Genomic DNA, 27259 nt, shown 5'->3' with positions numbered 1-27259 from the left:
TTATACTCTAATAATGATGTTTAAAAAAAAATAAAAGAATTGACACTATATATTAGAAGCTAAAATCAATAAAAGCAAAAAACTGGGGTGACTACTAAGTGGACAGAAAAAAAAAAGAAAAAAAGATACAATGGGAAAGTAAGACCAGGTATGTCTAGCCTAAACGCTATGCATAGATTGTCTCACTGTGTGTATACATATGGTGTGTGTCTTTGTGTATGAAATACACACTATGGGTGCCTGGATAAATCACACGAGCCCTTTAGTTCCAATACCTTCCTCCGTAAAATGGGGAAAATACCTCCCCAGGATGACTGGATAGGTATTAAAACACTTTGTAAAGAAAGCATCAATGCAAATTAAAAGTGTTAAACATTCTCATTCATTTTCTGTGCTTCTAATAATAAAGGCTCATATAAATGACAAATTCAAAAAAGAAAAAGTAGCAGGCTTTTCTGGCTGATAGTTTAGAAATGATTTAAAAGAACCTTTTGCCATTCACTAGTATCAGTTCACAGAGCTCTGGAGAAGAAAGTAATCTTTGAGAAAAAGATTCATCTTTTTAGCAATATATAAACCCTCTCAGTTTCTCCAAAGCTAATATATAATAAACCTAAAGGAAAATAATTATCTCTTATTCATCCTTTAAAATTTAAAACTTAACATGTTAACCACGTTTTCAATAAAATTCTCATTCCATACCAGAAATGGTAGCTCCTTAAACCCAAGTTTTAAATACTTGCTTCTTTTCTGCCCATAAAACAGATATTATGTTTATACGTTATCAGTAACACAGAGGATGTCTTGGTGTAGAACATTTATTTATTTATTCCATGAAACACTTAAAGTTTAGGTCAGTGGGAAATAATTTTAATCAAAGAATTGTACATTTTCTTCCCACATATCTTGCTTTGTATTAGGAAATGACATTGTGACCCATTTCACTACAATATTACAAAATATTTACAAGAAAACATTAAAAATAACTCAAACATGAAAGGCAAGATGGGGTGAAATAAACTGGTGTTTTAGAAATCTCTACTCCAGTGCCCACAGCACACGAGAATCAAAACAAATAAGTAACAAAGATCCCCTTGATGACAAGTTTCTAAGGAACTGGAGTAGGGGAAGAAGTGGGATGAAAATGGTGGTATGAAAGGGGATGGATGTTAGCAGCACTGCTTCAATAACCAATCTATTTTGAATGAAATACCCTCTTTTATATGCAGTAAATTCTGAACAAGGCTAAACTTTAGGATATTCCTTGAACTGAAATTAAAAATACCCTGACAGTGAAAGTGGCTCTTTCACCTAAGTTGAACAAGGGCCTCTCTCTCCACGAACCACTGATGTGAACAGAAGCCTGTTCTAGCATCAAAAGCTGTCACAGCAGCCCTTCCATCTCTTTCATGAATGCTTCATAAACATCATCCTTAGTTTGTACTGAGACGGGAACAGATGGACCAGATTTGGGGGCTGCTTTGGCAAGAGGCACAGCAGAATCATCCTCTGACTTTCTCTGGGGAGTAGCAGTAGCCCCTTTATTCTCCCGACGTACCCTCAGTGCAGTGGGCACAAATCGAGTAATCTCTGCCTTGGGATTAGTGATCTGTGGCTTGGCACTGATGGTTGCTGTGGCTTTCTTCTCAATGGTGGCTGCGCTTGTATCATCCGCCTTGGGTCGCTGAATCAAGTTGGGTGGAGCACTTAAAACCCCCGGGTTCGGCAAAGGAGCTGGTGGGAAAAGCCCAGGTGGGGCAGGTCCAAGTGGAGGCACCAAAGGTGGGCGCATCATGCCAGGACGAGGTGGAGGGATACCTAAATGAAGGAGAAAACGGGCAGATGAATACCACAAGGATAAAATTTAACTACTATTAAGGATGTTAAAAACATAGGTTGACAATTTTTTTAAATGGAAAATTTATAGAAAATAAATCATGTTGTTTGCTATTTGAAACTTAGGAATATATTCTGATAGTAAATAATATCTTTTATAAAACAGTATTCACCTTCTGTTTGTATCCCTGTACTTATGTTTTTTCCTCTCTCAATAATGTACTCCTTTAAACTTATAAAGTAAAATTAACAATATCAACTGGTTTCAAATATGATCTCAAATTGTCAAATCTGAAATTTGACAGCCCAAGATTCTATTCTACCTGTAGATCGCAGATGCTATCAGAACGAAGGTTGGGGATTTGATTCCCATCCGTTATTTACTGATTTGCACAACACTTCTCCCCCTCAAAAGGTAACTCAATGGATAGGAAATATAGTTTTAACCCTGGGATGAGAAAATCTAATCACAAAATGTCACCATTACTGAAAAAGAATTCATGTCTTATTGTTGGCTCAGACATACCATCATCATTTACCAGGAAGTGCAGATTTAATTTCTCCAAATGCCTCTTTTAAGATTGTGATTATAAAATACCAAATTTCATCAAACCTAAGATGCTATTGCTTATACAGACTCATAATTATTCCAAATACCACTGAGAGAGAAAAAAAAAGTTCAAGTCCAAGCTGAGGAGCTTAAAAGGAGACCTTCACATTAAACTGAGACAGTCAGTGTAGTAAACCATACATACCTGTCACATCTAAGAAGATCACAAGGAAATTTGCATATCTAACCTTGATACTGGGTAAAGAGAATGGAAAAAAACATCTCCCTTGTGATTGTAAACTCAGTTGATACTCATGCAGATGTATGGCATGACTTCACAATTCTAAGTGTAGCCCTAAAAAAAAAGTCTTAAATGAAGAATTTAATCCAAAGTGTTCTCTGGCTGGAAAAAGTCCCTCATGTGATAGGTAGAATCAAAGGCAAATACCATCTGGAAGAACTCAACTTCAATCTACGCCAAAAGCAAATAAAAACCACCATTTTAAGATACCCCTTGATTTCAGGATATTGAAATGTGAAAACGTCTTAGAGCAAATGAGATATACAGTAGACAAGTTTTTGTCATAGAAATCAATGCCTCACCTGGAGGTGCAGGGGGAGGTAGCCTGGGTGGGGGTCCCCGAGGAGGAGGGCCAGGAGGCAGACCTGGAGGTGGACCAGGGGGAGGGCCAGGGGGTCGACCTGGTGGTGGTCCTGGAGGTAAAAGTCGGGGTAAAGGCCCTCGGAGCCCTGGCATTCCGGGTGGTCTCAGGAACGGAGGAGCTCCTAAAAAGAGAAAAGTGATTAGTTAATGTCAAACAAATATATTCGAAGTAGTAACTGTGGTATAAGGTGACTGAGATTTAGTTTAACTTATCACTTTAACCTGAAATCAGGTAACTTCAACATTTATTATGGACCATTTCTCTTTATTTCCCAGCACTGACAAAATCACAGCTCTGACGGGCTGGAAATATATGAGGATGAGACTTCTTAAATGGTTCCAATATAAGCTGAAAATGGAATATAGAGCAGGGTGCTTTAAGGATCCCCTGAAACTCATTAAGATATACAGACAAAGACCACTGAGAATGTCATAAGAAAGGTAATTTTGCTTTGCACCAATCAGAAGAGGATGAACTCAACTGAAGATTTAATTGGCTGACTGCAGGATGAAGGACTAAAATCATAATTAGCCAACAAGTTTTACATGTTGTTTCAAGTTGTAAATAAACTTTTTTAAACTTTTAAGCCAAAGACTTGATTAACACTGATGACTCTGTCTCTAACTATAATGATTACACTGATATCCAAAAACTCCCAACCAAAGAAGGATACACAACAGTATTTACTGTGCTCTAGTCCTGCTTGCTACCAACTCAGAACTGGGTCAACTTGTCATATTAAAAAGTAATACTGGGCTTCCCTGGTGGCGCAGTGGTTGAGAGTCCGCCTGTGGATGCAGGGAACATGGGTTTGTGCCCCGGTCCGGGAAGATCCCACGTGCCGCGAAGCGGCTGGGCCTGTGAGCCATGGTCGCTGAGCCTGCGTGTCCGGAGCCTGTGCTCCGCAACGGGAGAGGCCACAACAGTGAGAGGCCCGTGTACCGCAAAACAAACCAAAAAAAACCTAATACTAAAGAAACTCCCAGTTACATACTCCAGGTTTCTGCCGACTAAAATCAGAACTAACCCTGAAAAAGGAAGAGCTCTGGAGAAAAAGATGGCTGTCAGAAGTACTAGGACTTGCAAACAATGTTGTAGGAATGAGCAAGTTGTGCTTATCCTTTGAGAATCTTGATTTCTTAGGGAATTACACTAGGAGGAAACAAGAAATCATCAACACTAATGATGTAAGTTTTTTAAAATAACTTCATTTTAACCACATTTAGACTTATTTATTTACAACGTGTAAGTGCTTACCTGGAGGTGGTCCAGGAGGAAGGCCTGTAGGTGGTCCAGGTGGCCGTAAAGGTGGGGCAGGTGGTGGTCCAAGAGGAGGTGGTCCTGGCATGGGAGGTGCTTGTATCTGCGAAGGAGGAACAGACTGTGGAGGAGCCTGCTGCTGTGAAGAAGCAGAAGATGTGCCATCAGACAGAGATTCCTCCTTATGCTGTTTTTGTGACTGCTTTTCTGCTTCAGAATCATCAGAGTCTTCATCATCGTCTTCTGAAAATTCCTCTACTTCTCGTCCCTCCTCAGGGATTTCCTGACCTGAAAGAAATTTTAAACCAGGCACATGGAGTTGACTCATTTCTTACAGCCTGTAAAACAGCGATGCCTGAAACACATGCTCAATAAATGCTTTCTTAAAATCAACAATCAAGTCTTCTTCAATAAAATACTTAGATAACGCAAGAATAAAATAGTATTCTACTTATCCATGCTAGTGTAGCAGAGTGGAATGAGCCCAAGTTTTAGAACAAGACAGACCTGAACTTAAATGCCAGTCCAACTACTTACTAGTCATGTAACTTTGGGCAGCTGAACCTTGACTTTTGAAAAAGGATTATGTCTCCAAACCTTGACTTTTGAAAAACAAGGATTTATTACTTGATTGCTGACATATTAAATAGGAAAATATATGTAAAGCAACCGGCAGGAGGAAATACCAAAAGGCGATTCACTGTTCTTTCCCTGCCTTACCTGCCATTCGAAGCATCATGGCTTGAAGAGGAGTCAGCTCCTTCATGTTCTTCTTCTTCTTCCTCCTTGATTTCCCAGGCATATCTGCAAATCGCACACTCAGACCTAAAGGGTCAGAGAAGGGAGAATGGAGTGGACTGGGATCAACAAAATTCAGTTTATGCTTACTATAAGACAAACGCTATAAAGTACTAGATATAATTGCTTCCCACTACTTGGCAGAGAGACATAGCCATATTAAAGATAGTAAATCAAATGCCAACTGATGGTAAATATATGCTACAGTGATTTCAAAGTTACAAATTTGAAAAATTTAAAGAATACTATTAACATCTTTATGCCAATAAAATCAAACACCCAGATTAAAATAATAGATGATTTTCTAGAAAAATATAAATTACTTATAATTGGTCAAAGAAGTGATAAGATCAGAACATAAAAAATTAAAATGGTAGTCAAAGAGCAAGCCCCTCAAAGGCACCTGGCCTTTTACGAGAAAATTCAGCCAAACGTTAAGTTCCAGAAATTTACTGTAAAAGGGCACAGGAAAAGATGGAATGCTACCCACAACTTGAAGCTAGCATAACCCTAATACCAAAACTAACCTGCTGGCCAACATAAAATACAAGCAAATTGAATTCAATAATGTTTTAAAAGAAAAATACATCATAAACATGCAGCATTGGTCCCAGAAATGCAAAATGGTTTAACATTAGAAAAGCCATGAATATAATTCATTACAATAAACAACTGAAAGAAAAATAACATCCCAACAGATACTTACGAAGTATTTATAATAAAAACTCTTAGCAAACTTAGACTAGAAGGAACCTTCTTAACCTGACAAGGGCTCTCCACTAGACACCTAAACATGCTAAATGGTGCAGTATTAGGAGCATTCCTATTCTTAGACGGTAAACATTTACAGGAGGATAGAAGTTCCACGTGGGCAGGGCTTCAGTATTATTTACTCTGTATCCTTAGTGTCTAGAAAAATGCCTTGCATATAGTAGAAACTCAATTATTAGCTGAATGTCAAATTATAGTTAGGATAACCATTTCCAGCACATGTGCACTGATGAATATACATAAGAAAAACTAACCAGTAAAAACAAACAAAAAAAACTAGTTGGCTGAAAAAAAGGAAAATGAGGCAAATGATCGCAGTCTAGAGAAAAAAAGAACTGCTGTGGCTCTAGCAACTTTCTATTGATATTTTGAAGTACTAGGTCCTACCTTAAGTGTCCTCTATCATTTTTCATTACCAGCTCTATCCACCCCTTTAAACTAGCTTTCTGGTTTGCAATAATGTTTCCTAAGAAATATCAGGAGAAAAATTTATCATTGTTAATACTAATATCAGTAGTATTACTAATACGTACTGTGTTGCAGCCTGCAAAAACAGTTACCAAAGAAGCTCCAAGACTACTGAAATGTGACAAACTATACATTTTGTAAATTTTCTTGATGAATGCCATAGCTTCTTTCTAAAAGTATATGTAACTCAGTCTGAATTTATCATAATCAAACAAACACATAACACACATTATAAGTATGACATGTTTCCATTAAATCATGACTCCACTCACAGGTGTACCTTTATGTTAACTATGGTTCTCGTTCATGTAAGATAATGTAAGAGCACATGTAAGAGCACAGAAAATTTAAAGGGCTTGAATGTAGATATTTAAACAGACTCATTAAAAACAACCATGTGGTTTTCTTGATACAATTATGTGGTTATTCTCTCTTTCCTATACATATCCATGACAGAACATCTTTATGCTGTTGAATAGCTAAGAATAGCTATCTTTTCCCCCCAAAGTGGCCTTTACCACATAGGCTTTTTTTTTAAATTACATATACTGCTTAGATATTTCCCCCCCTCATAATTATCCATCTAGTACTTACTATGTGTCAACAACTTTGAGATTTTAGAAATATAAAGATGAATAAAGCATTGATCCCTCCTTTCAAGGACCTCACAATTACCTTCACAGATCCACTAATAAATCAGGACCTTCAGCTTGTGTGCTTCTTATTGATCAATATCATGGAATTTTCATCTGCACATACCTGACTTCTTTTCTTCGTTGTTTTCTCTCTCATTATCATCACGGTGCACAAATTCATCCCCTTCACTGTCTCCATCTGATCTGTCGGTGTCGCTGTCATCAGTACTGTCGTCATGCTTATCCTGATCCATGTCTTCAGGATAGCCGTCATCTTCACTGGTGCTGGAAACATCATCATCATGACCCCGTTGAGCTGAAAAGGGAGGAGGAAGCCGGGAACAAGTTATACATGTGGATCCTCCACTACATGGTACCCCCAAATATAGAAAATCAGGCTATTTAACTCAAAATAATTTGTTTTAAAAATTTCTATGTATGATCTCAGCTATTCATATAGTCTGACAATATTTTCACTTGACAATCGTTTTAAATTCTTTTTGATAATGTAAGATTTCCTTCTAAAAGGTTCAAATTTGAAAACAAATTCTACTTAGAAGGTTATATACAGACATGCACATACACAATCATTGTGACTGTATACAATGATGCTCTAGTCTGATAATGATAAAGCTAAAAGGGAAATGGGTATCCAAGTTATCCAAGTCTTAAGGAATTGATGGTAAGAGAGTGACATCTTCAAGAAGTCTAATTTAAAACACAACAAACATTTCCATACTTCCTTATGCATGCTGCTTTTACTTGGGTAGATTCTATGATTTATCCATCTGTTGGTATGTACATGCTATCCTCATTTATTTCCCAAGCTCTGAGGGTGGTGAACAAGATGGTTCAACAGCCAACATAAAAAATGATAGTGGAAAGGTTCTAAGAGCAAAAGGAACTCCTTACCAAGTTCAGGACTATATAACATGTCTTCATCTCGCCTACGAGGGGGAAGATCTAGGGCAAAGCCCACTTTACGGCCATAGATTTGCAAGACTTGAGGAGGAGGTGGACCAGGGGGAGGACCAGGAGGCTTCCTGCCAGGGGGCAAACGTGGAACACCATGTCCAAGAAGAGGAAGTATAGAAACTGCCCGAGTTGGAGGTCTGTAAAGAAAATGTACAGTAATCACATTAATGAGGTATCTACTTCCTCTTCTGAACAATTTTCAAAGGATTTCTCATTTCATATCTAATCAAATGAGGAACTGCTTACATCCCCACTGCATTAATTTTGGCACAGGACAGTCAAGAGACGCTTCTACTACACGCTGTTTGACTGTTACCACTTCCTTACCCATAGGCTGAAGTCTTCTTAAGGATGGAGGGCGGCTGGGCGCCAGGAAGTGGAATGTCCTGGATCAGGATGTTGGAAGGAGCATGCGGCATATCTGGCAAAGGAATGCTCTCCACCTCCACATGCTGCGCGTTCTGAAACAGGGAGAATCTTTCAATAGATAAGAGTAATCCCCAAACTCAACACTAAAAATTCAACATCAGCTGTTTCAGAACCTGGATTTGCTTTCCACCTAACACAAATATCATGAAAAACAAGAATACAAAGCTGCAAGTCAACACTGCTAAAGACTGCCAATCAACTGAAACTTTGGAATAATATATATTCAGTGGTAGAGCGTGGGCTCTAAAATTAGTCTGCCTTTGCTGAATTTCTGTCACATATGAGCTGTATGACTTAAGCAAGTTACATTAGCTTCCTTATCTGTAAAATGGAACCCATACTACCCACTTTACCAAAATTATACCATTTGTTTTTTTTTTTACATTTTTATTTTGAGGCAAAATTTACAATGCAATGTACAAATCCAATGAGTTTTGACAAATGCATATACCTCATACTCCCTCCCCATCAATCCCTAACACTGTCCCAAGGCAACCACTGATACAAAATCTTTCCTCCATAAATTAGTTTTGCCTGGTATTCAGTGGAATCATACCATGAAGAAAGGATCGCATGTTTTTGAGATTTATCCATTAAAAAAATTTGTTTAAATCTCATGTTGTTTTGAGTATCAGTTGATCATTCCTTTTTATCATTGAGTAGTATTCAATTTTATGAATATATAACAGCTTATCCATTATCTTCTTAATGGACAGCTGGGCTGTTTTCACTCTTCAGCTATTACTGTATTGGCAGGTAGGTCAATTTCTCTTGTATAAATACACAGATTTATATTTGCTGGCTCATGGGGTAGGTGTATGTTTAATTGACAAGAAACTGCCAAGAGGAGGTGGTTCAACATGATCAGGTCTCCCATGAACAACTTTAAGAGCAGATCTAAACATAAAGTTTTAGTTTAGCTCTGAAAAGAAACTTGATTACCTTGACAGCATCAAAATATTGGCTAAGTTGAGCCCTCTTCTGTTCATATTCTACTTCTAGCTTTCTCAATTCTTTGTAAATATCTGGATTCTCTTTCTCATAGAGTCGTAAAATACGTTCAAAGGTTTCACGTAGCTTTTTACGCTTGTCTTTCAGCACTTTCTCATTTAACTGTGGCTGTTGCACTGGATTAAACTCTGAGAGAAAAGAGCAGATTATGAAATTAAATACAAAAAAGTCACTTTGTCTAGGTATCAATAGGCTGTATCATTTAATAAAAATCTCCTTATATGTTAAAACTTTTCAAAAGGATCCAGACACCAGATATATTCTTGTCAAAAGAAATGCACTATTTATTAAAATTCCACCCCTTTAAGAAGGCCATTAATTTTACTTTCTTTTCTAAGAAATGTCACCTAATTGACTTTATCATCATTGTAATAAAAATCAATTTTCACTCCTCTATGCTAACAACCTGATATAGTGAAGCTTCAGTCAGACAAACCTGGGTTTACATGCTACACTGGCTCTGTCATTTAATTCTGAGATCTCTGGCATTTTACTTGAATTCTCTGATCTTCAGCTTCTTCATCTGGAAAATGGAGACATCAACTACTTCACAATCAAGCTCTGATGATCAAATGAGAACACAAATAAAATATCCAGTGGTGTCTGGCTTACCACTCAACTATTACTTTTATATGGGTTAGTATTCCTTGTCTAGCTACCATATAAGCCTTTCTCTCCCATGTGTTCAACATGGGGCTTAATTTCAGGTCCCTAAAAGGGACCAAGAGAGATTAGCACAGGGCTCCCAGGCCTGCCTAGTCAACCATACCTGCCTCCCTCCATCCCCCTTGCCAGTAACTGACTCAGAGATTAATCGGCATACGATCCAAACTGGGACCAGATCCTCCTCTGAGATTTTAAATATGGGAGAGAGAAGCTCTCACAAGCAGGAATGAAATAAAACTAGAGCAGTCTATGGCCTCATCTCTCAACCACCACTAATTCCACACACATATTCCACCTTCTATACCAAGAAATTCACTAGCACTATGCTGATAGAGAGTGGTCAGACAGAGGGACAGTCTTGCTAATGATATCTGGGTTTTTGAGACAAGCTTCCCTCCAGGATTTCCCAATTATGGGAGTCAAGGTATACTTTTTTCTGCTTAGTTTGTATTGAGTTTTATAAACTGTAATTAGAGCTCTGATGAATAGTGTTCCTTCCTTTTTCTTAAAAGAATCACAAGCTTAATTGTCATCTTTCTTAAATCCTACTAACTATTAACCTTGATGACTTACTCAAAACCATAAGTATGGCCTCAAACCACACTATTCCTAGTGTGATTAATGAAAGTGCTAAATGCTTGACTTTAAATCCCAGCTCTGCCACTTCCTAACAGTACAACCTTGAGAAAGGTACATAACGTCTCTGTGCCTGAGTTTCCTCATCTGTAAAATAGGGGCAATACACCTACCCAAAACAGTTGTCATGAAGATTAAATGAAAACGTGGGGAAAAAACCTAGTATGTAGCAAGGTAAGAGCTCAATAAACCTCAGTTATTACTATACAATTTGGGGTCATTCAGTAGGTAATATCCTGACATCCTAGGGCTAGGAATTGTCCCTACCAATATTTAGAACAGGCAACAAGTGGAATCAGTTATAGCTGAACTGGGAAAGACGCGAGATGATACAGCCTGACCCAGAACTCTTGCCCAGGCTGGCTGCAGAGGCTCTGCCACATTATTTCAGAAAGCTTGTAATACCATAACCCCACATAACTGGATTTTTTTGAACCCCATTTAATGCATCATTGAGAAGTTCCACTGTATCTCTTTTACTCACTATCTCTGTTTTTTAGGCAAACCACCAAACTTGTTTGGAAACCTTTGTAAACAAAACTTGTAAAGATCACTTTAACATGCAATTAAAAAAAAAACGGCAGGGGGCAGAAGACAGAATTGGCAAAAATTTGACAGCTGAAAAGCATGGAGTTAGCTAGACTATTTTATTTTTGGATGTTTGAAAGCTACTACAAAAAAAGGAAAATGAAAAACTCCATGTTCTAAAGTTAAGAGAATGGGCTGAATATAGAATCCATTTTGTGACTTGTCCTCTGTATTAATTATAACTACCTAAAGCCACTTTGCACCATTCTGACTCCTACTTTTACTTAATTGTATAATGTTCTGTTAAAAACACTTTCTAGGATTTTTTCCCTCACATACCTGCAAGTATAAGTATATAAATAAGGGAAGTAAAGGTTAATTAAATATGTTATAGGATCTTTGGAACTTGGTAAAACTGCATTCTATTTTGAAGAGGTTTTGGTTAAACTAAAGAAACTTTTTTTGAGTTAGGATAAAACTTCCAATGGCAGCATCACAGATGATTCTCAAGCAACTCAGATACAAGAAAAGACAACATGCAATTATTTCATGTGATTCCAGTTACGACAAAGCAGTGATATTGAAGATGCACATGAGACTGGATAAAATTATTCTGTTAAGTGTGAAAAAGGAAGAAATCCTAATACGATAGTTTTTAAAATTTAAGTATTTGATTTCTTCTATATCCTTACTAAGTGGTCAATTATCTTTGCATCTTCTCATTGGAAAAAATGGGAAATTGACTTATATTCACGGTGGCCCAATATTTAGATTTAAATGGTAGTTGCCAGTATTAAAATACAAAACGAAAAAACCCCAAGGTGATTTCAAAATCCAGACTTAGTATTCTCTTAAAAAAATGAGCAAGCCAAACTGGGCTTTTGTTAACTTATAAAAAACAATTAGCTAAAGCTAAAGAATGGCTTCCCTCTTATTCTAGATGAGCTTTCCAGTTTGTAATAGCCCCTCACCCCACTGTTCTTCTAACTCTAAAACTAAATCTAAGCATCACATGCCATAAGCTTTTCTATATTTCTTGTGTCTGTGCTGTTTCACTCATTACCTGCCTGCCTCCATGTATCAGACTATTATCCCTGTTGTAAAATCCAGCCCTTTATAAATTCTTACCCATTTCATCCAATTTTTCCATGTCCCGGATAATTTGTTTGGGATCCTTCATCTTTAAAACTGCAGCTCGTACCATCATGCGCTGTTTTTTGTTCTTAGAAAAATGAAAAAAGAGCAGAATTTAAAGAAGCTGAACACTCCTGAGTTTTCGTTTCAATTTGTTTCAACAATCCATGTAAACTGAAGTTGAACTTCTCCTTGGTTTCTGATCACTTGTTTCAACCACCAGAAACAGAGTTATGTAATTAATTTCTTACTCCCCAAAATGTTTCAACTTCAGACAAAAAGATAAATGTTATTTATGAGAAGTGTTTTCTTAGGCAAGTATTTCTTTTTAACCTTGTGAGACTTTTAGCAGTTACTTAAGTATTTTAAGGGTTTTCTTCCTTAAAACAAAGTTTGTAGCTAAATTCTAAAATTATACATTAGAGAAAAATTTTGCAGAAATTTAATGTCAGCAATGAAACAAGAATAAACAGTTGAAAACTATTAAATAACTAGGTTCTCTCAATGTGTTACGGTATGATACTAAAAAGTAAACCCTTTCTTCTTCTGGGGAAGCTTTTTGCCACAAACTCAACAACTACATAGTCAAGAAAATGGATGTACAAAGCTATTTATCATCACATTTACTTCCATTCACTAACTCAGTGGCTTCTAACAAAGAAGTATGTTATAATAAATAGCAAAAGAGAATTATTTTTTTAAGTATTTATTTAAGTCACTGGGAAGGGTAATCAAATAAACCATGTTACAGCAACCCATCATGAGCTCATCTACAAAATTATTTCAGTTCAGTTTCTAAGTATAGTATTTTGGCTTAGTAAATCTTACGGTTTGTTATGAGAAGCATAAAATATCTTTTCTGGAAAATAACTGGAAATGTTTTCTAAATCCACTCATCTCAAATAACAAGATGTGCCAAACTACACTTATATCTAACAGGATGCTTCTGAAATCGTACCTTCTTTAATTCTCTCTTCCGAGCTTCTTTTCCTTAAGAGAGGGAGAGAGAAGGAATATAAAACTTTAAAATCCTGAACATTAGCATTTTCTCCAATTTAATACAGATTACTGTCGGAGGTTGCCCCGTGCACTGCAGGGTATTTAGCAGCATTCTTGCCTCTACCCACTAGATGCCAATAGCACCCTTCCAATTATGTCAACCAAAAATGTCTCAAGACATTTTTAAGTTCCTTAAAAAATAACTATGAATCTGAAAAGATGTCATAAAATACTAAATAAGAACTTGCAAAAAATTTGTTCAAAATTCCAAATACAAAGAGAATTGCCAATTCTACTTGGCAAGTCAATCAAATTAGAAACACGGGTACTAATTTTTTTTCATGCTTAAAAGTTTTAATCATGTGCCCACTAGAACACTAGATAACTTTATACAACTGACACCTCCTAACACTGCTGATCTTATAATTAAGAAATAATAAAGTACACTCCCTAAAGCTTACAGTTTTTACCACCCCTCTTCTTCAACATTCCACATTAATGTACACTTACTGGCTTGGTCTGTGGGGTTCATAAATTTTCCACTCTTGGTGGATGATGTAGATCTCCGTCCCATGTTGACAATTTGTGTGGTTTACTTGCTTGTTTAAAAAACAAAACAAAAACAAAACCTAAAAACCTGCAAAGACAAAAAAATAGCTTATTTTTCCTAGATTTACAAAATTTCTTCCTTTTTATATTTATAAAATTTTCTTCCTACCAATCTCTGAAAAGAAACTTATTATTAAGACCTTGTTCTTTTCCCAGTTTTGACTTTTGTGTACAGGAAAGACAGCCTCAACTTCTCTAACCACAAAAAATTAGATTCCTATTATTATTTATAACATAATGGTAATGGGTCTGAAGACCACTATGAATATCATTAAGTCGTCAATTAACTTTCTTTTCTGGATCACAGCACTGACTCGTCAATTGAAAAAAATCAACCAAAAAATGCCTCAACAATATGACAAACCATGTAGATAAGAAGCCATTAGTTCTTTTCCTATATCCTCCCTTTATTTACATGTAGGGTGAAAAAGGAATAAAAAGGTAACAGGGTAATGACCTGGGCTCAACGACAAATAGCTCAGCCTTGCCTCTCTCCACGGTTTCTTGGCATGTATTCCCATCATCTCTAAGACAGTAAGAACTCATTAATTTAAGCCTATTTAATTCAGATTTAGTTCTAATTCAGATGTAATTCCTGACGCTCAAGCAGAAGCTTAAACCATAACTAAAAACACAAATATTCAAAATAAAGTAGTGATATTATATGAGAGATCTTCTAAAAACATCAACATTAAGATATTTTATTAATAATGCCTACTTGACTCCTGATTTGTATTTTTTAAGGTAAACGAAAGGGATAACTGTGTTTGAGGGAACTATTTTATAAATCAACATTTTAATTAACCAAAACACTATTATATCCCTTCTTCCTGTCATTCCAAATGAATGAGGTTTAGCTTTTTGATACCTGCTCTTTCCAATAATAAAGGGTGATAAATTTCCTTCCTTTTGAAAGCGGACACTTTTCAAGGGTGGGAAAGGTAAGATCATGAGGTAGATTTTTTAGCAGACCACAGAATTACACCTTCCCTTCATGAAGATTCTGTCAGGCAAGTTTATTGGTGAATGCGTCTTTCAGCAACTGTTCAACTGCCTTGCTTTCTGCTAAAAGCTTCCAAGCTGTTCCAGTGGCAACTGATTTGCCCTGTCAAGGGTTTCCTTCTCAGAAAAACCGGGAGCGAGGGAGAAGGAAGCGGAAACAAGCAAAATTAGCAGAAATAGAAGCTCTTACATCTTTGATAGCCTGGATCTTTTCTGCCTCCCTCTTTCAATTACCCTCAGGCCCGTGTTTTTAACCCTCCTCTCCTACACCTGAAACCTAGAATAGATACGAAGTACAGAAAATTTTTACAGAAAACACTGGAGTCTTAGTCTGCATGCACAGACTACTTTTCTATCTCAAAGCAGAGGCGATAGGGAAATCGGGTCACGGGGCTGTTCAGGGGAACTCTCAACAGTCCAAGAGGCTACAAAGGGACGGAGCCCAGGTCCACCATAGGAGCCAACAGCATTAGCAACTGCCAAAACCACAGCGACAGTTGACCCTGCCTCGAGGTGCAGGACATCAAGCCTAAGGCAACCAACGGGGCAACGTCAGGAGGCGGCGCTGACCGACCCGGGCGAAGTCAGCCGTTTGACCGCTGGACGCCGCGCCGCCCCAGGGGATCCCCTAGTCCGCGATCGCGGAGACCCCAACTGCTGAGAGGAAGAGCAGGGCGGAAGGGCCTGGTGTCCCTGAGGCAACCGCGTGGGCCCCGGGAAGAGACGGGAAAGATGAAAAAACGGAGCGGAACGATCCCGCACACTCACACTTCTGCTGGGCTCCTGGGACTGTGAGAAGCGGGGAGGAGACGATTCTCGGCCTCTTTGACTTCGTAGGGCCCTTCACCTCTGCCTCTCAGTCAGCCCCCCAGCCCCCGCCATCTTGAAACCTCGCGCCCCTCCGCCATCCTTACGTCACTTCCTGTCCCTACGGGCCGAAGATCTCAGCGTTTCTTCGCCCTGGAACCATAGAGAGTAACCAAGAACTCCAGGACCAGAGTGTCTTCCGCTACAATACAGTACCGAATTGGTTGGTTATAGACTAAAAGCCCGCCTTCACTACGCCGTACAAGGGGTTCATGTTGATTGACACTTACCTAGCCCAATAAGAATATGAAAATGAAGCCCGGGGGGATATATGATTGGCTGATGGGACCACTGTCCTACCTCGCCGCAGGCATTCCGACTTAATTTCCGGGAGCTCCATTTATTGAGACGCCAGAGGCCTGCGGATAACTGATAGGGAAAGGTTTAGCGCTGTGCCTGTCACCTTGAATTGTGTATTGTAGGTTTTTTGTTTCCTTCATGACGTAAGCGCGTGCGATCTTTCGGGAGTTTCCGTTAGAAAACGAATCCCCGGAAGATACACTTCGCTAGCGTGCCGTGCGTCTGGAAGTTCAGTAGTTGTTTTTACACAAAGAATATTTGTAGACCTAAGCAATTCAGTGCCCGTGTTAGAATCGCAGAGTGCTAATCTACAGGATTAGTGTTTTTGAAGAGGAAATATGGGGATATTTGTACAGTTTTAAATTTACGAGTGTGGAGGTGGGTTTATATTGGCTTTTTTAGTTTCTGGTCTTTTCACCCACCAAAAATCCTTTATGATGTCACCAAAGGGGATTATTCCCTTAGCTCTAATCTTCGTCCTTTCCTTATCTTTTATCTGCTCTTTAAGACTCTTTTCCCCCTAAAGGTGAGTTTAAACATTAAAAAAATATCAGTACTATCACTTATAGTTATAAATATTCCAAAATCTTGACGGAGATATGTATTAATTTTTAGAAAATATTTACATGTGGGCTTAACTGATAAGATTGATCCCTTACCTGATTTAACCTTTGTTTGAGAAAATTCTTGATTTGGTTTTAGACTGAATTCTGAGTCCACAAGAGCAGTAACAAGATATAAGTTTATGAATCAGGTAATAAAAACAAAATAAAATTTAATTTTGAAGATGAACGAAATTGTGACATTTTGCAGCTAATTTATAAAAGCAATGACAAGGTAAAGAAAAGACTACATTTGAAATACTACAGTATTTCATGTAGCTTTTTAAGTTTTAAGATATGTTGAGCTTTTAAAATTTAAAGACATTTCTTGTACTTGGATGCAAGAATCAACTGTAACGAACATTTTTGCATGAATGACTTTTTTTTTTTACATCTTTATTGGAGTATAACTGCTTTACAATGGTGTGTTAGTTTCTGCTTTACAACAAAGTGAATCAGTTATACATATACATATGTTCCCATATCTCCTCTCTCTTGCGTCTCCCTCCCTCCCACCCTCCCCATCCCACCCCCCCCACCCTCCCCATCCAACCCCCCCACCCTCCCCATCCCACCCCCCCCACCCCAGGTGGTCACAAAGCACTGAGCTGATCTCCCTGTGCCATGCAGCTGCTTCCCACTAGCTATCTGTTTTACGTTTGGTAGTGTATATATGTCCATGCCACTCTCTCGCTTTGTCAACATGAATGACTTTTAAAATAAATTTGTAAGTAGAACCTAGGAGTCTCAATGGGGAGTAATTGGTTGGTGAAGTATTTAGAAAACAAACACTTGGCATCTTCAGAAATTCAACTGAACCATTAGGCCTCTGTAGCCTTGGGATTTTCCTGAAATTAGATAATTAATGAAATGGATCACCTAAAGTTTTATATAGCAAGGGAAGCTTTCTGCTAGTATTGAAAATAAAATTTCGCTTTTTATTAAAACTCATAAAGTAATAAATTACAACTTTCCTTTAAATGACAATTCTTAAAACAGTAAGTAGCAGTTTCTTCTCCTGCAGACTAAATTCATTTATATACCTGGGATTTGCTTGTTTGCTTGTTTTGAAAATGTTCCAAAGTGTTCAGACATTCACTTGAGGGATATTTAATCATCACACCACAGTTGGTCAGGGTTGATTGCAACTATAGAAACAACTTTTATCTTTTATAGTTTTAACTTTTCCCTCTTAAAGTTCCATCCAGATTACAGTGTGTAATTAGTAGAAGTTTACAGAACGATTGCCTCCTTTCATCGTTGACATAAATTGCTACAAACCATATTTCAGTCTCTTCCAACTTACAGAAAATTGGATTTAAACTGATGGTCAAAATTACGGTAGTACTTCTATTCCATTGGAAGGCTCAGTGTTTGCATGTGGGCAGAAGTTACTAAGTATGTCCCTTAGAACTAAATGATGTCTGAGCTGGTGGTAGAAGTGAAAGTCTGTGCATTCAATGCAAATTTGAAGGATTTTGACTGGGAATTAGAAAAGGAAAAGGTAACCCCTACACCTGCTGCTCTACAATAGCATTCACCCTAATGTTGATCTGTAGAGCACAGTGAGAAGACATACCAGGATGCAATCTTTTACTCACAGGGTCTAGCACCAACTGATCCAGGCATTCATCGTTGATAGAAGACTCTCTAGAGTCATCTAGTTTTAGCATCTTTGAGTCCTCTTTCTGAGTTGTTTATGGTATTTATGACTATTTGGAAGCTTATGGAAAATGAGCCTAATCAAAGAAGCAAAACACTATTACTGAGAAAGAAGCAGAAAAATATTCCAGTGGCAAATAAAGTAACTGTTTATTTCATTTGGTGTTTCACTGTGTTGGTGACCTCAATAATGGCATGATGATATTTTTCTGAGGCTGACTTGAATTCCACCAGATGCTTCTCATAACTTTTGATGGCTTCTTGAAGCTGTGTTTTCTCCACTGCTCCCAGGATGGCACGGAAGATCATATCTATGCCAAGGCCAAGAACAGCAACTCCTATGCTACCAAGGAGAGAAGCACCAATTTGAGCTAACACAGTGACCAACTTGTTAATTATGCCGGTTGTGATGTTTGAGCCCACGAGTTTAACAGCCACTGCACTGGCAGCAGAAGTAGCTTCTCCCAGGATGACTGAAATAACCTTTTGGACTATTGCAATTTTCTCGGTTTCTTTTTCCTTAATATCCTGAAGTTTTCTATAAAGGGTTGGCTCTAGTTTATCTTTTAGTGCTTCATCAACCTTTTGCAATTCTTTTTGGATTTTCATCATGGCTTGGATGATGATATCACAGTTTTCTTTGATGGTCGCATCTCTTTTCATTTCAATGGAGGCCAGCCTGCACCCTAAGTGCGTATTTAAAACCCCAATCAGCTTATTGGTGGCATGGAAGCTGTCAGATAAGCAGTCAAGGAGCTCCTGGTGAAGACGATTTACTTCTTGTCGCCTTTTTGGGTTCTCTGGGTAGAGGAAGTCACTTTGAGCCATATTTCAAATATGATCTCTGAAAAATACAATAGTAAATCTTTACTAGAAATCTTGAAAAATATCTGCTGGATGTATAGATTTGACCAGGAAATCTTTTACTTTATGAATAGCAAAGTAGTATGCTATCTAAGGAATTTCTCAGAAAACTCAACAAGTTCTTCAAAACAAGCTTTTGAAACTTGGAGTCAGTGTATGAAAATATGGGTGACATAATGCAACTTGTTGATGCATTAATTATGGCATTAGATCTTGTGGAGGGGGGAGATCCTAGATAGGAAAGATTTGTGTTTATCTAGCATCTGATTATTAATAAATGTGATTATTTCCAAGTAATATTTAATAACATATTTGAAATGGTTAGCTCTTGATTACCAGTGACCCTTAATTTCCTCAAACTCTAGTCACCACATTGAATAGACCAACCAGACTGATTTTTCTAATATTTGGAATTAAATTAGTAGGATCAGAAGAATATTAAGGTCTCTGAGTTTACAGGGCAATAATTGCTAATTTTGTCTGTATACTCTGTTATCTTAATTTACAATATTCAAAACACTCTTTATGTCTTTACAGGTCAATTATTTGCTCTCCAAACCTAAGAGGCATCCAAAGGCAACACATATAACATTAGAATGTTTACCAAAAAATCCTCGTGATAACAGTTTATTTTCAAGATTCCTTAGATTAAAATCTCACTTGGAGAGACAGTGGGCATCATGGAAGGGACAGGGCAGTTCTGACTATCTCTCTGCTTCTCCATTGGCAAAGCTTATAAATTAAATTATTTAGAATTGTCTATATTACACTTGACCATTATTCAGATACGCTAGAGTTAGTCTCAGAAAGAAGATAATGTCATTTCACAAAGGTATTAGGGAATAAGTAGCAAGAGTACGTCACAGAATGAATAAAATAAGCCTGGTGTTTGTAGCCTGCTTGTGTCTGTACTTTGGGCTCAGAGAAAGAAGGAATAAGCAACACCCTTCTGAGTGAATTTGGGTGAGAGTTTGAAGCTAGTGAGAACAATGTTCCTCAGTATGCACACCTGGAATAGGCTTACTATGTGCCTGACACTTGAATATTTCATTTGAATTCTTGGGAGAAAAGAAGGGGAAAATGGAGTCCTTTATACCTGTGTGCGATCTGGCTCCTCCTCTCTTTGTGTAAACAACGTGCTAATTAATCTGGGCCCTATCTTTCTAGGACCACTGTTCTTAGCCTAGATATTGGGAACCTCAGAAGCATGGGGGGAAGGAATGAAGATGTTTTCTCTCAAGAAAGTAAACATGAACATAACCTATCCTCCAAGTTATAAAGATACAGTTTGGAAATGGAAAGGGGAAAAATTTTGAAAATGGATTAGGAACATAATAATTTTTGCTCTTAATTTTAGGAAAATGCACTAGTACCCCTGGTGGAATAAATTGTATCAATGGTCAGAAATTCACTTTTATCTTTGATTTAGATACAGTACACACACACACACACACACACACACACACGTGACAGATACAAATGTCCACAAATTAGAATATATCTCAATTCCATTTAAAGAAATTGTTTGTTAAAGGACTATTAAATATTCCACAAACTCACCATTGGGTTGCAAACTGCAATTTGATAACCACAAATTGGGACTTTGATTTTTCGCTTTTTTCTCCTAGAAATTTTACGTTAAACTGTTTTCTTTTTTGGTTCCTAGTTTTCAGATCTTATCATGAAGTGAAAACTCCAGTTTCTGACTTTGAATTTAGAAGATCACCAACTACATCCCCATCCAGATATTTAGGTGAGAGGAGTCTTTCTTACCCTGAAAAAGTGGGAAATTTCTCTAAAAGCTGTCATATGCCATTATCTGAAGGCATAGCTTTTAGAAAAGATGTGTGGTTCTATTTACCTCAGGATAAACACATGGAGAGATGAACCTTCCTCCTTGATGGGAGGTTGAATGTTTCCAAGTGGTCACTTCCTTCCTAATTAATTCATTGTTTTAACACAACTTGACAAATTAATCATAAAATACATCTGAAAGACTAAATAGGTGAGACTACTTACTTTTTTCAGGATAAGTAATGTTGGGACTTTTTCCTCCTCAAACATTAAAACAGTATAAAAACACAATATTAACAAGTATTGTATAGGTGCAAGAGTAGGTGGAATCATGGAACAAAATAGTCCCCAAAGAAGACCCTTCTATACATTTGACTTAACGTATAATAAATGTAGAATCCCAAATCAATAGAAATTAGTATTCCATAAATGATCCTGGCATAATGGGCTAGCTTGCGGGGGATTAAACATTAATTAAAAATATCAGTGTAACATATGTAAAAAAGATCAAATGATAAAATAGCTAGAAGAAAACAGATAATTTTCAAATGTATATGGAGGGCTTTATAAGCGTAAAACCAATGGGAAAAAGTCACACAAAAATTTGACTAACAAAGATGACCACGTAAGAAGGACTGAAAGCAAACTGGTTAAAATACAGGAAATATTAAAAAGTATTGGTTTCTAACTAGTCTTGTTATTAATACAGAAAACAGTCAGGTAAACATGCAAACAACTCTGAACAGACAGTAAAAGAAGAAATAGTAGTAATTAATTGATGAAAAGTTTCAGTCTTACCAGAAATCAGATACAGTACTTTTTCAGCTACAAAAGTAGTATTTTCTTTCCTTTACATACTCAAGCCCTTGCACATGCTCTTTTATACCCTTCTTCCTAGGTTGCAGATATCCATAATTTTGTGCCAATAACAAGTCTGAGTAAGAGATATCATGATGTGCTCAGAATTATTTTTCACATCTAACGAAAAAAGACTTATTTTTCTGAGTCAGGCTTACCTTCTTTTTTTTCTTCCTTGGGGAAGGGGACTGAGGGCTCCTTATGCAAAGAGATCTTCAGCAGCCCTGCCACCATACCTGCCCCAGTACTGAATACAGTTTAAAATTACTTCCATCCCAACAGTGAGATAAATGCTAGAGAATTAGGTGGAGGAGAGGTGGGGTTTGAAGGTGAAACCAATTAATTATGTTTGGGACAAGTGAAATTTGAAGAGCCCGATGAAGGAAGTAATTTAATAATTCAGTAGCAATTTACCTAATGGAGAGTAGTACTTTACTATTTATTATAAGGTAGTATGCTAGGCTCTGTAGAGCATACAGAAATGAAAGAGACATGGTCCCTGCTTTCGTGAAATTTCTAATCTAGTTAGGAAGTTAAGACAGATTTAAAACTACAACGTCAAGTTGAAAGCACTACGTCATACAAAATTATAGATAGAGGTGGTGCTTGCCTTGTGCAAATTCAAATTTTAAAGAACTCACACTTTGAAGTAAGACAGAGAAAGATAAATATCGTATGATATCACTTATATGTGGAATCTAAAAAAATGGTACAAATGAACTTATTTACGAAACAGAAGTAGAGCCACAGATGTAGAAAACAGTCTTATGGTTACCAGGGGAAAGCGGGGGATGGGGAGAGGGATAAACTGGGAGATTGGGATGGACATATATACACTACTCTATATAAAATAGATAACTAATAAGCATCCACTGTATAGTACAGGGAACTCTACTCAATACTCTGTAATAACCTATATGGATAAAGAATCTAAAAAAGACTGGATATATGTATACATATAACCGATTCACTTTGCTGTACAGCAGAAACTAACACAACATTGTAAATCAACCGGACTCCAATAAAAATTAAGAAAACGAAAAACAAAACAAAAGAACTCATACTTTAATAATACTTACACTGGGGCCATGTGGAGACAGTCCATCATCTAGGGAGGGTTAACAATTTGTACCTTTCCAATTGACACTCTTAAATGTGTGCTTGATACTTAGAGGAGAGGTTATACACCCCATGAAAAATCTTAGTTGGCAATGTGCAGCATTTCGACTATTGCCCATGACAATTTAGTTCTGATGCTCGAATTGCTTACTTGTCTGAGCAAAACAAAAAAGGTCTGCAATTAGTTGGAGTCGCCCTTCTTAAAGATCACAGTTGTTACTTAGGCATGCCTCAAGTGATGTCTTACCAGTGATATACCGTACTGTAGCTGAGAGGAGTTCTGGGCTATACACTGTCCTCTATCTTACTGCATTTTCAGGGCAGATCTTTTAAATATTGACTTGAAAGTTCAGTCTTTTAAAATCATTTTAAAGTCATTTTAAAAAATGACTTATAAGATGGGCATCAGCAGGTAGCTAAGTGGTGTACTTAATCCAGCTCTGATCACCTGCGTCTTTTGTATGGCAGATGTGAACTTTTACACTATTGGTTATAACATGATAGTGCTCCCTGTTAGTGATGGGCAGTTACCATCCACTTCTGTACAGCCGAATTTGTGTGGCTATTTGAGCATTTTATTGTAGTGGTTCATGAAATAAGTTCTAAAGAGCCCTGGGGCAGCCTGATGGGGAATTGCTAGCCAGCAGGTGGAGTGCTTGGTCTCTGGCACACCAGTTTCACCCCAGCCTTTGCTGAAGCACCTATGCTTTCTTTGCTGCTCTATTTGGGCTGTGGGTGGGAAAAGTTTGTGTGATGAGCGAGTTCTTTTGCTAAAATAAAGTTCGGAAATCACACGTATTTTGGCTTTGTTATTTTATTTAAAAAAAGGAAGTAAACAAATCTGGAAGCACTGATACTTGATCTGCTCATCTTAGGAACTTGGAATGAAAACAAAGGCTAGCTTCAGATGGATTCTTATTGGACCTAACTCATCAGTATTGTTGAAATAAGAAGTAAACACTCATGATTAAAGAGCATGTAAGAAATGGGAGAAATATACTGATGATTGTATCTAAAAGTTAAAGTTTATTTAGTGATACTATACAGTTCTTTTAGTTTTTCAGGAAAGGAGCCACCTTGCAAAATAAAAATGTATTGATTATCACATATGTAAGTAAAAATTTCTCAGGATACTTTTGTGAATAACAGTACTGCATTGACTGTCAAGTGCTATAGGAATTTAAAGAGAAAATTTGATATGGAGGTCATTAGAGGAAGATTCATGGAGGAAGTGACAGGTGATTGTGCATTGATAGATGGTAGAATTATAACATGATGAAATTAAAAGATTTGATAAACCAAAGTATTTTAAAATAAAAAGTTTATAGCAATGATATATAAACACTTTAATACGTAGGAGGAAAAACACCTATAAACCTACCATCTTGTTTTTCTTTTATTATTCCTTTCCAAAGTTTATTTAAATGCATAAGTATTTTTACCAGGTTGTAATAATAAGAAATAAAATTTCATCTTATATTAATTTACTTAAACACTTCCCCTATTTCTAGTTTTATAATTATTTTATTGGTTATATAAAATATATTTATATTTTATAAAGTATTTCACATATCTTTACCATAATTTAACAAATTCTTAATTGTTTCACTGTCTTAATATAAGTATTTTAATACACATAGTTCTTTTTTCCCTCTTCAATTATCTGGATTATTTCCTCAGGATAAATTTCCAGAGGAAATTCAGATTATATAAATGTACAATTTATGTAATCAGTAGGAATAAAAATTTATATTACTTTTGATATGTATTGCAAATGCATTCCAAAAACTTTTACACTGACATCAAAAATAAATTTTTACAGCAGGACACTGGGTGTGTTTCAAAGTCAAAGACAATTCTGTTAAATATTATTGGTTTGAGGAGCATAAGGTCAAATTGAAGAGTTCTTGCCATTGTGGAAATCCATCCTGAAAAAGTTAATGATGAAATGATACTGAGGTTTGCTTCCAAATAATCTAGAAGGCAGATTGGAGTAGCTTCATAGAAGTAATAAGATCAAACTTGTTTTGATAATTTTTGAAGCTGGGTTATGGGGGTGTGGGAGTTTATTATATTATTTTCTTTACTTCTGTGTATGTTTGAACTTTTCCCTTAATAACAATTAAAAACAGAAAGAAAGAAAGAAAAAAAGAAAAACCATGACCCTGTCCAAGCTTCTGATGTTTGGTCATTAGTGCTCTCTAAGGTTTTACCTTTCTCCAATGTGTCTCTTGTCCTCACTACCCATATTGGGTCCAGCTATCCTGCAAGGTTCACTTATCTGGGAGTGTGGGTATAGGGTATGGTAAAGTCAGAAGCATTTCAGGAGAAAATAACAGCTACTAACTAGTTCTGAGCTTCCTTCTTTAATTTAAATCAAAACCATGGCCTTTCATTAAGAAAAACAAGGTTGATCATGGTGTGATGACACTCTGATATAAAGTCTTTAAAAGAATATTTCTGACCAGAAAGCAGAATATCTAGGTCATTCACCAGCATTTATCAAATGATCACTTGAGAAACCTCTGCCATATGCCTTGAGTAGACAATGTTCCTTGCCCTCAAGAAGATAACAGTCTATTGGGAGACACACAGCAAAGGCCCAGTGATATTTAAATGTAATATAACTTATGAAGGAGCATAAGTGCTATACATTAACTAGAATTAGATCACACATTCATATTTTCGCAGATACTGAATGCTTAAATTAATGTTAAAGACATAAAAGGAAATGTTACATTCCATGTAAACAACACACATTCACACAGGGGTCATTTCATCCTTATTCTTTTCTAAAATTGATGTCTTTACTACTATATCATCCCCTCTGACTTAATTATATAAGCTGTTATTTTTCTTCTTTCTTGGTGTCTTCAGAGACATAAATGATCACCAGGAACATGTCATGGGATCCGCTTAAAAAAAGTTGTTTTGTTGCTTTACTATAGTTATGACTAGGATTCAAGCCTGACCTGTTATTGCAAACACCCTTTAATATGGAGAAACAGAGTATTATATCAATACTGATAGAAATACCCATATTGCTTACCTTGCTGTGTTTCTGAGTTCAGTGGTCCCAGCAGTTGTTGGGGAGTGTTGCTGCAGTGCTTTTTCATCTGGTTTCAACTGGATGTTTCTAATGGAATGTGATGACTTACAGGCTTTGCTAGTCTCTGCTGGGTCCCTCTGCCTGTCTGGTTCATCGACTGTTTCTGCATGGTTTAGTTCTCAGAATTCTTTTATTTTCTATATTAATATAAAATTGGTATATATTAAGTATTATTAATTATAAGTAATAATAATAATAATAATTATAAGTAATTAGTAGTGCAATGGTAAAACATTAAAATTTTTGTGTTTTAATGGACTTTTTTGTTGTTGAAAAGTGCTATCCAACTGAGCTAATTCAATTCAGTAGACAAGATGCCTCTTTAATTGAAGCTCTCAGATTTTGGGTTCCCATCATGTCAACTTTTCCAGATATTAAACTTCCTTTAGCTTCTGTTGCATTTTGTACCTGTTGCTGATTGATCTAAGTTCTCAAGAGATATAGATACAGATATTTTCAGCCAAATGTGTTTTTTGTGTGTGTGCTCTTCTTTCCTGGCTGGTTCTCTGCTCTTTATCACTATCTCTCTTGTCATCTTGGTTAATTGTCTTGACAATATAAAAACCTTAAAGATCAATTTGACTCCTTTCCCTTAAATCAAAGTCTCCTATGCTTCTTTTTCTAGATTCTGTCCTAATCCCCACTGATTCCTCTACAGCAAAGATACATCAGAAGGAAGAAAATCACTCAGCCTCTAGTGATTTGTAATTTACTAGTTTGTAATTTATGGATTGGCATAAAAGGACTATGAGATAATAAATGTAAAATACTTGGCACAGTGCCTGTTTTATGGCAAAAACTTACTAAATGATAGCTATTCTTATGTTAACAACAAAAATTCCTGTTGTTATTGAGTGGGTAGAGGATTGGGAACCAAGATGCCAGCTAGGAGACTTGGATTGTAAAATCTAAAGGTGCTGCCCTATAATTCTAAAGAAGGACCAAGTGAGGTGTAGTAGATTACTTTTGTCCCTCTGGGTCATTTTGCATTTGACATAGCCTAGGGACGCACCATGTAGGAACATGGGAAAAAAGGGAAAAAAGTATTGTGGCCAGTGTAGCCGAAGTATGTATGGATGGATAAGTAGGATTTCAATAGATGTGTTAGGAGA

General features: G+C 36.9%; 2 protein-coding genes across 2 annotated transcripts; both read right to left on the bottom strand.

The window, feature by feature from the left end:
- Positions 1-800: 800 nt before the first annotated feature.
- Positions 801-15918, bottom strand: WBP11 (WW domain binding protein 11). The gene is made up of 12 exons (XM_032646612.1): positions 15741-15918; positions 13872-13998; positions 13321-13352; positions 12357-12450; positions 9330-9526; positions 8286-8419; positions 7896-8095; positions 7108-7299; positions 5032-5136; positions 4309-4599; positions 2990-3172; positions 801-1818 (listed from the first exon to the last, which is right to left on the bottom strand). The coding sequence occupies exons 2-12, from the start codon at positions 13933-13935 to the stop codon at positions 1385-1387; spliced, it is 1926 nt and encodes a 641-aa protein (XP_032502503.1). The 5' UTR covers positions 13936-13998; positions 15741-15918; the 3' UTR covers positions 801-1384.
- Positions 15919-17658: 1740 nt separating this feature from the next.
- SMCO3 (single-pass membrane protein with coiled-coil domains 3) lies at positions 17659-26167 on the bottom strand. The gene is made up of 2 exons (XM_032644148.1): positions 26088-26167; positions 17659-19247 (listed from the first exon to the last, which is right to left on the bottom strand). The coding sequence occupies exon 2, from the start codon at positions 19229-19231 to the stop codon at positions 18554-18556; it is 678 nt and encodes a 225-aa protein (XP_032500039.1). The 5' UTR covers positions 19232-19247; positions 26088-26167; the 3' UTR covers positions 17659-18553.
- Positions 26168-27259: the final 1092 nt, after the last annotated feature.

Source organism: Phocoena sinus, chromosome 10 (genome assembly GCF_008692025.1).
Source record: "Phocoena sinus isolate mPhoSin1 chromosome 10, mPhoSin1.pri, whole genome shotgun sequence".
In the NCBI taxonomy this organism is placed as follows: Eukaryota; Metazoa; Chordata; class Mammalia; order Artiodactyla; family Phocoenidae; genus Phocoena; species Phocoena sinus.
This window is presented reverse-complemented; position numbering and strand designations above follow the sequence as displayed.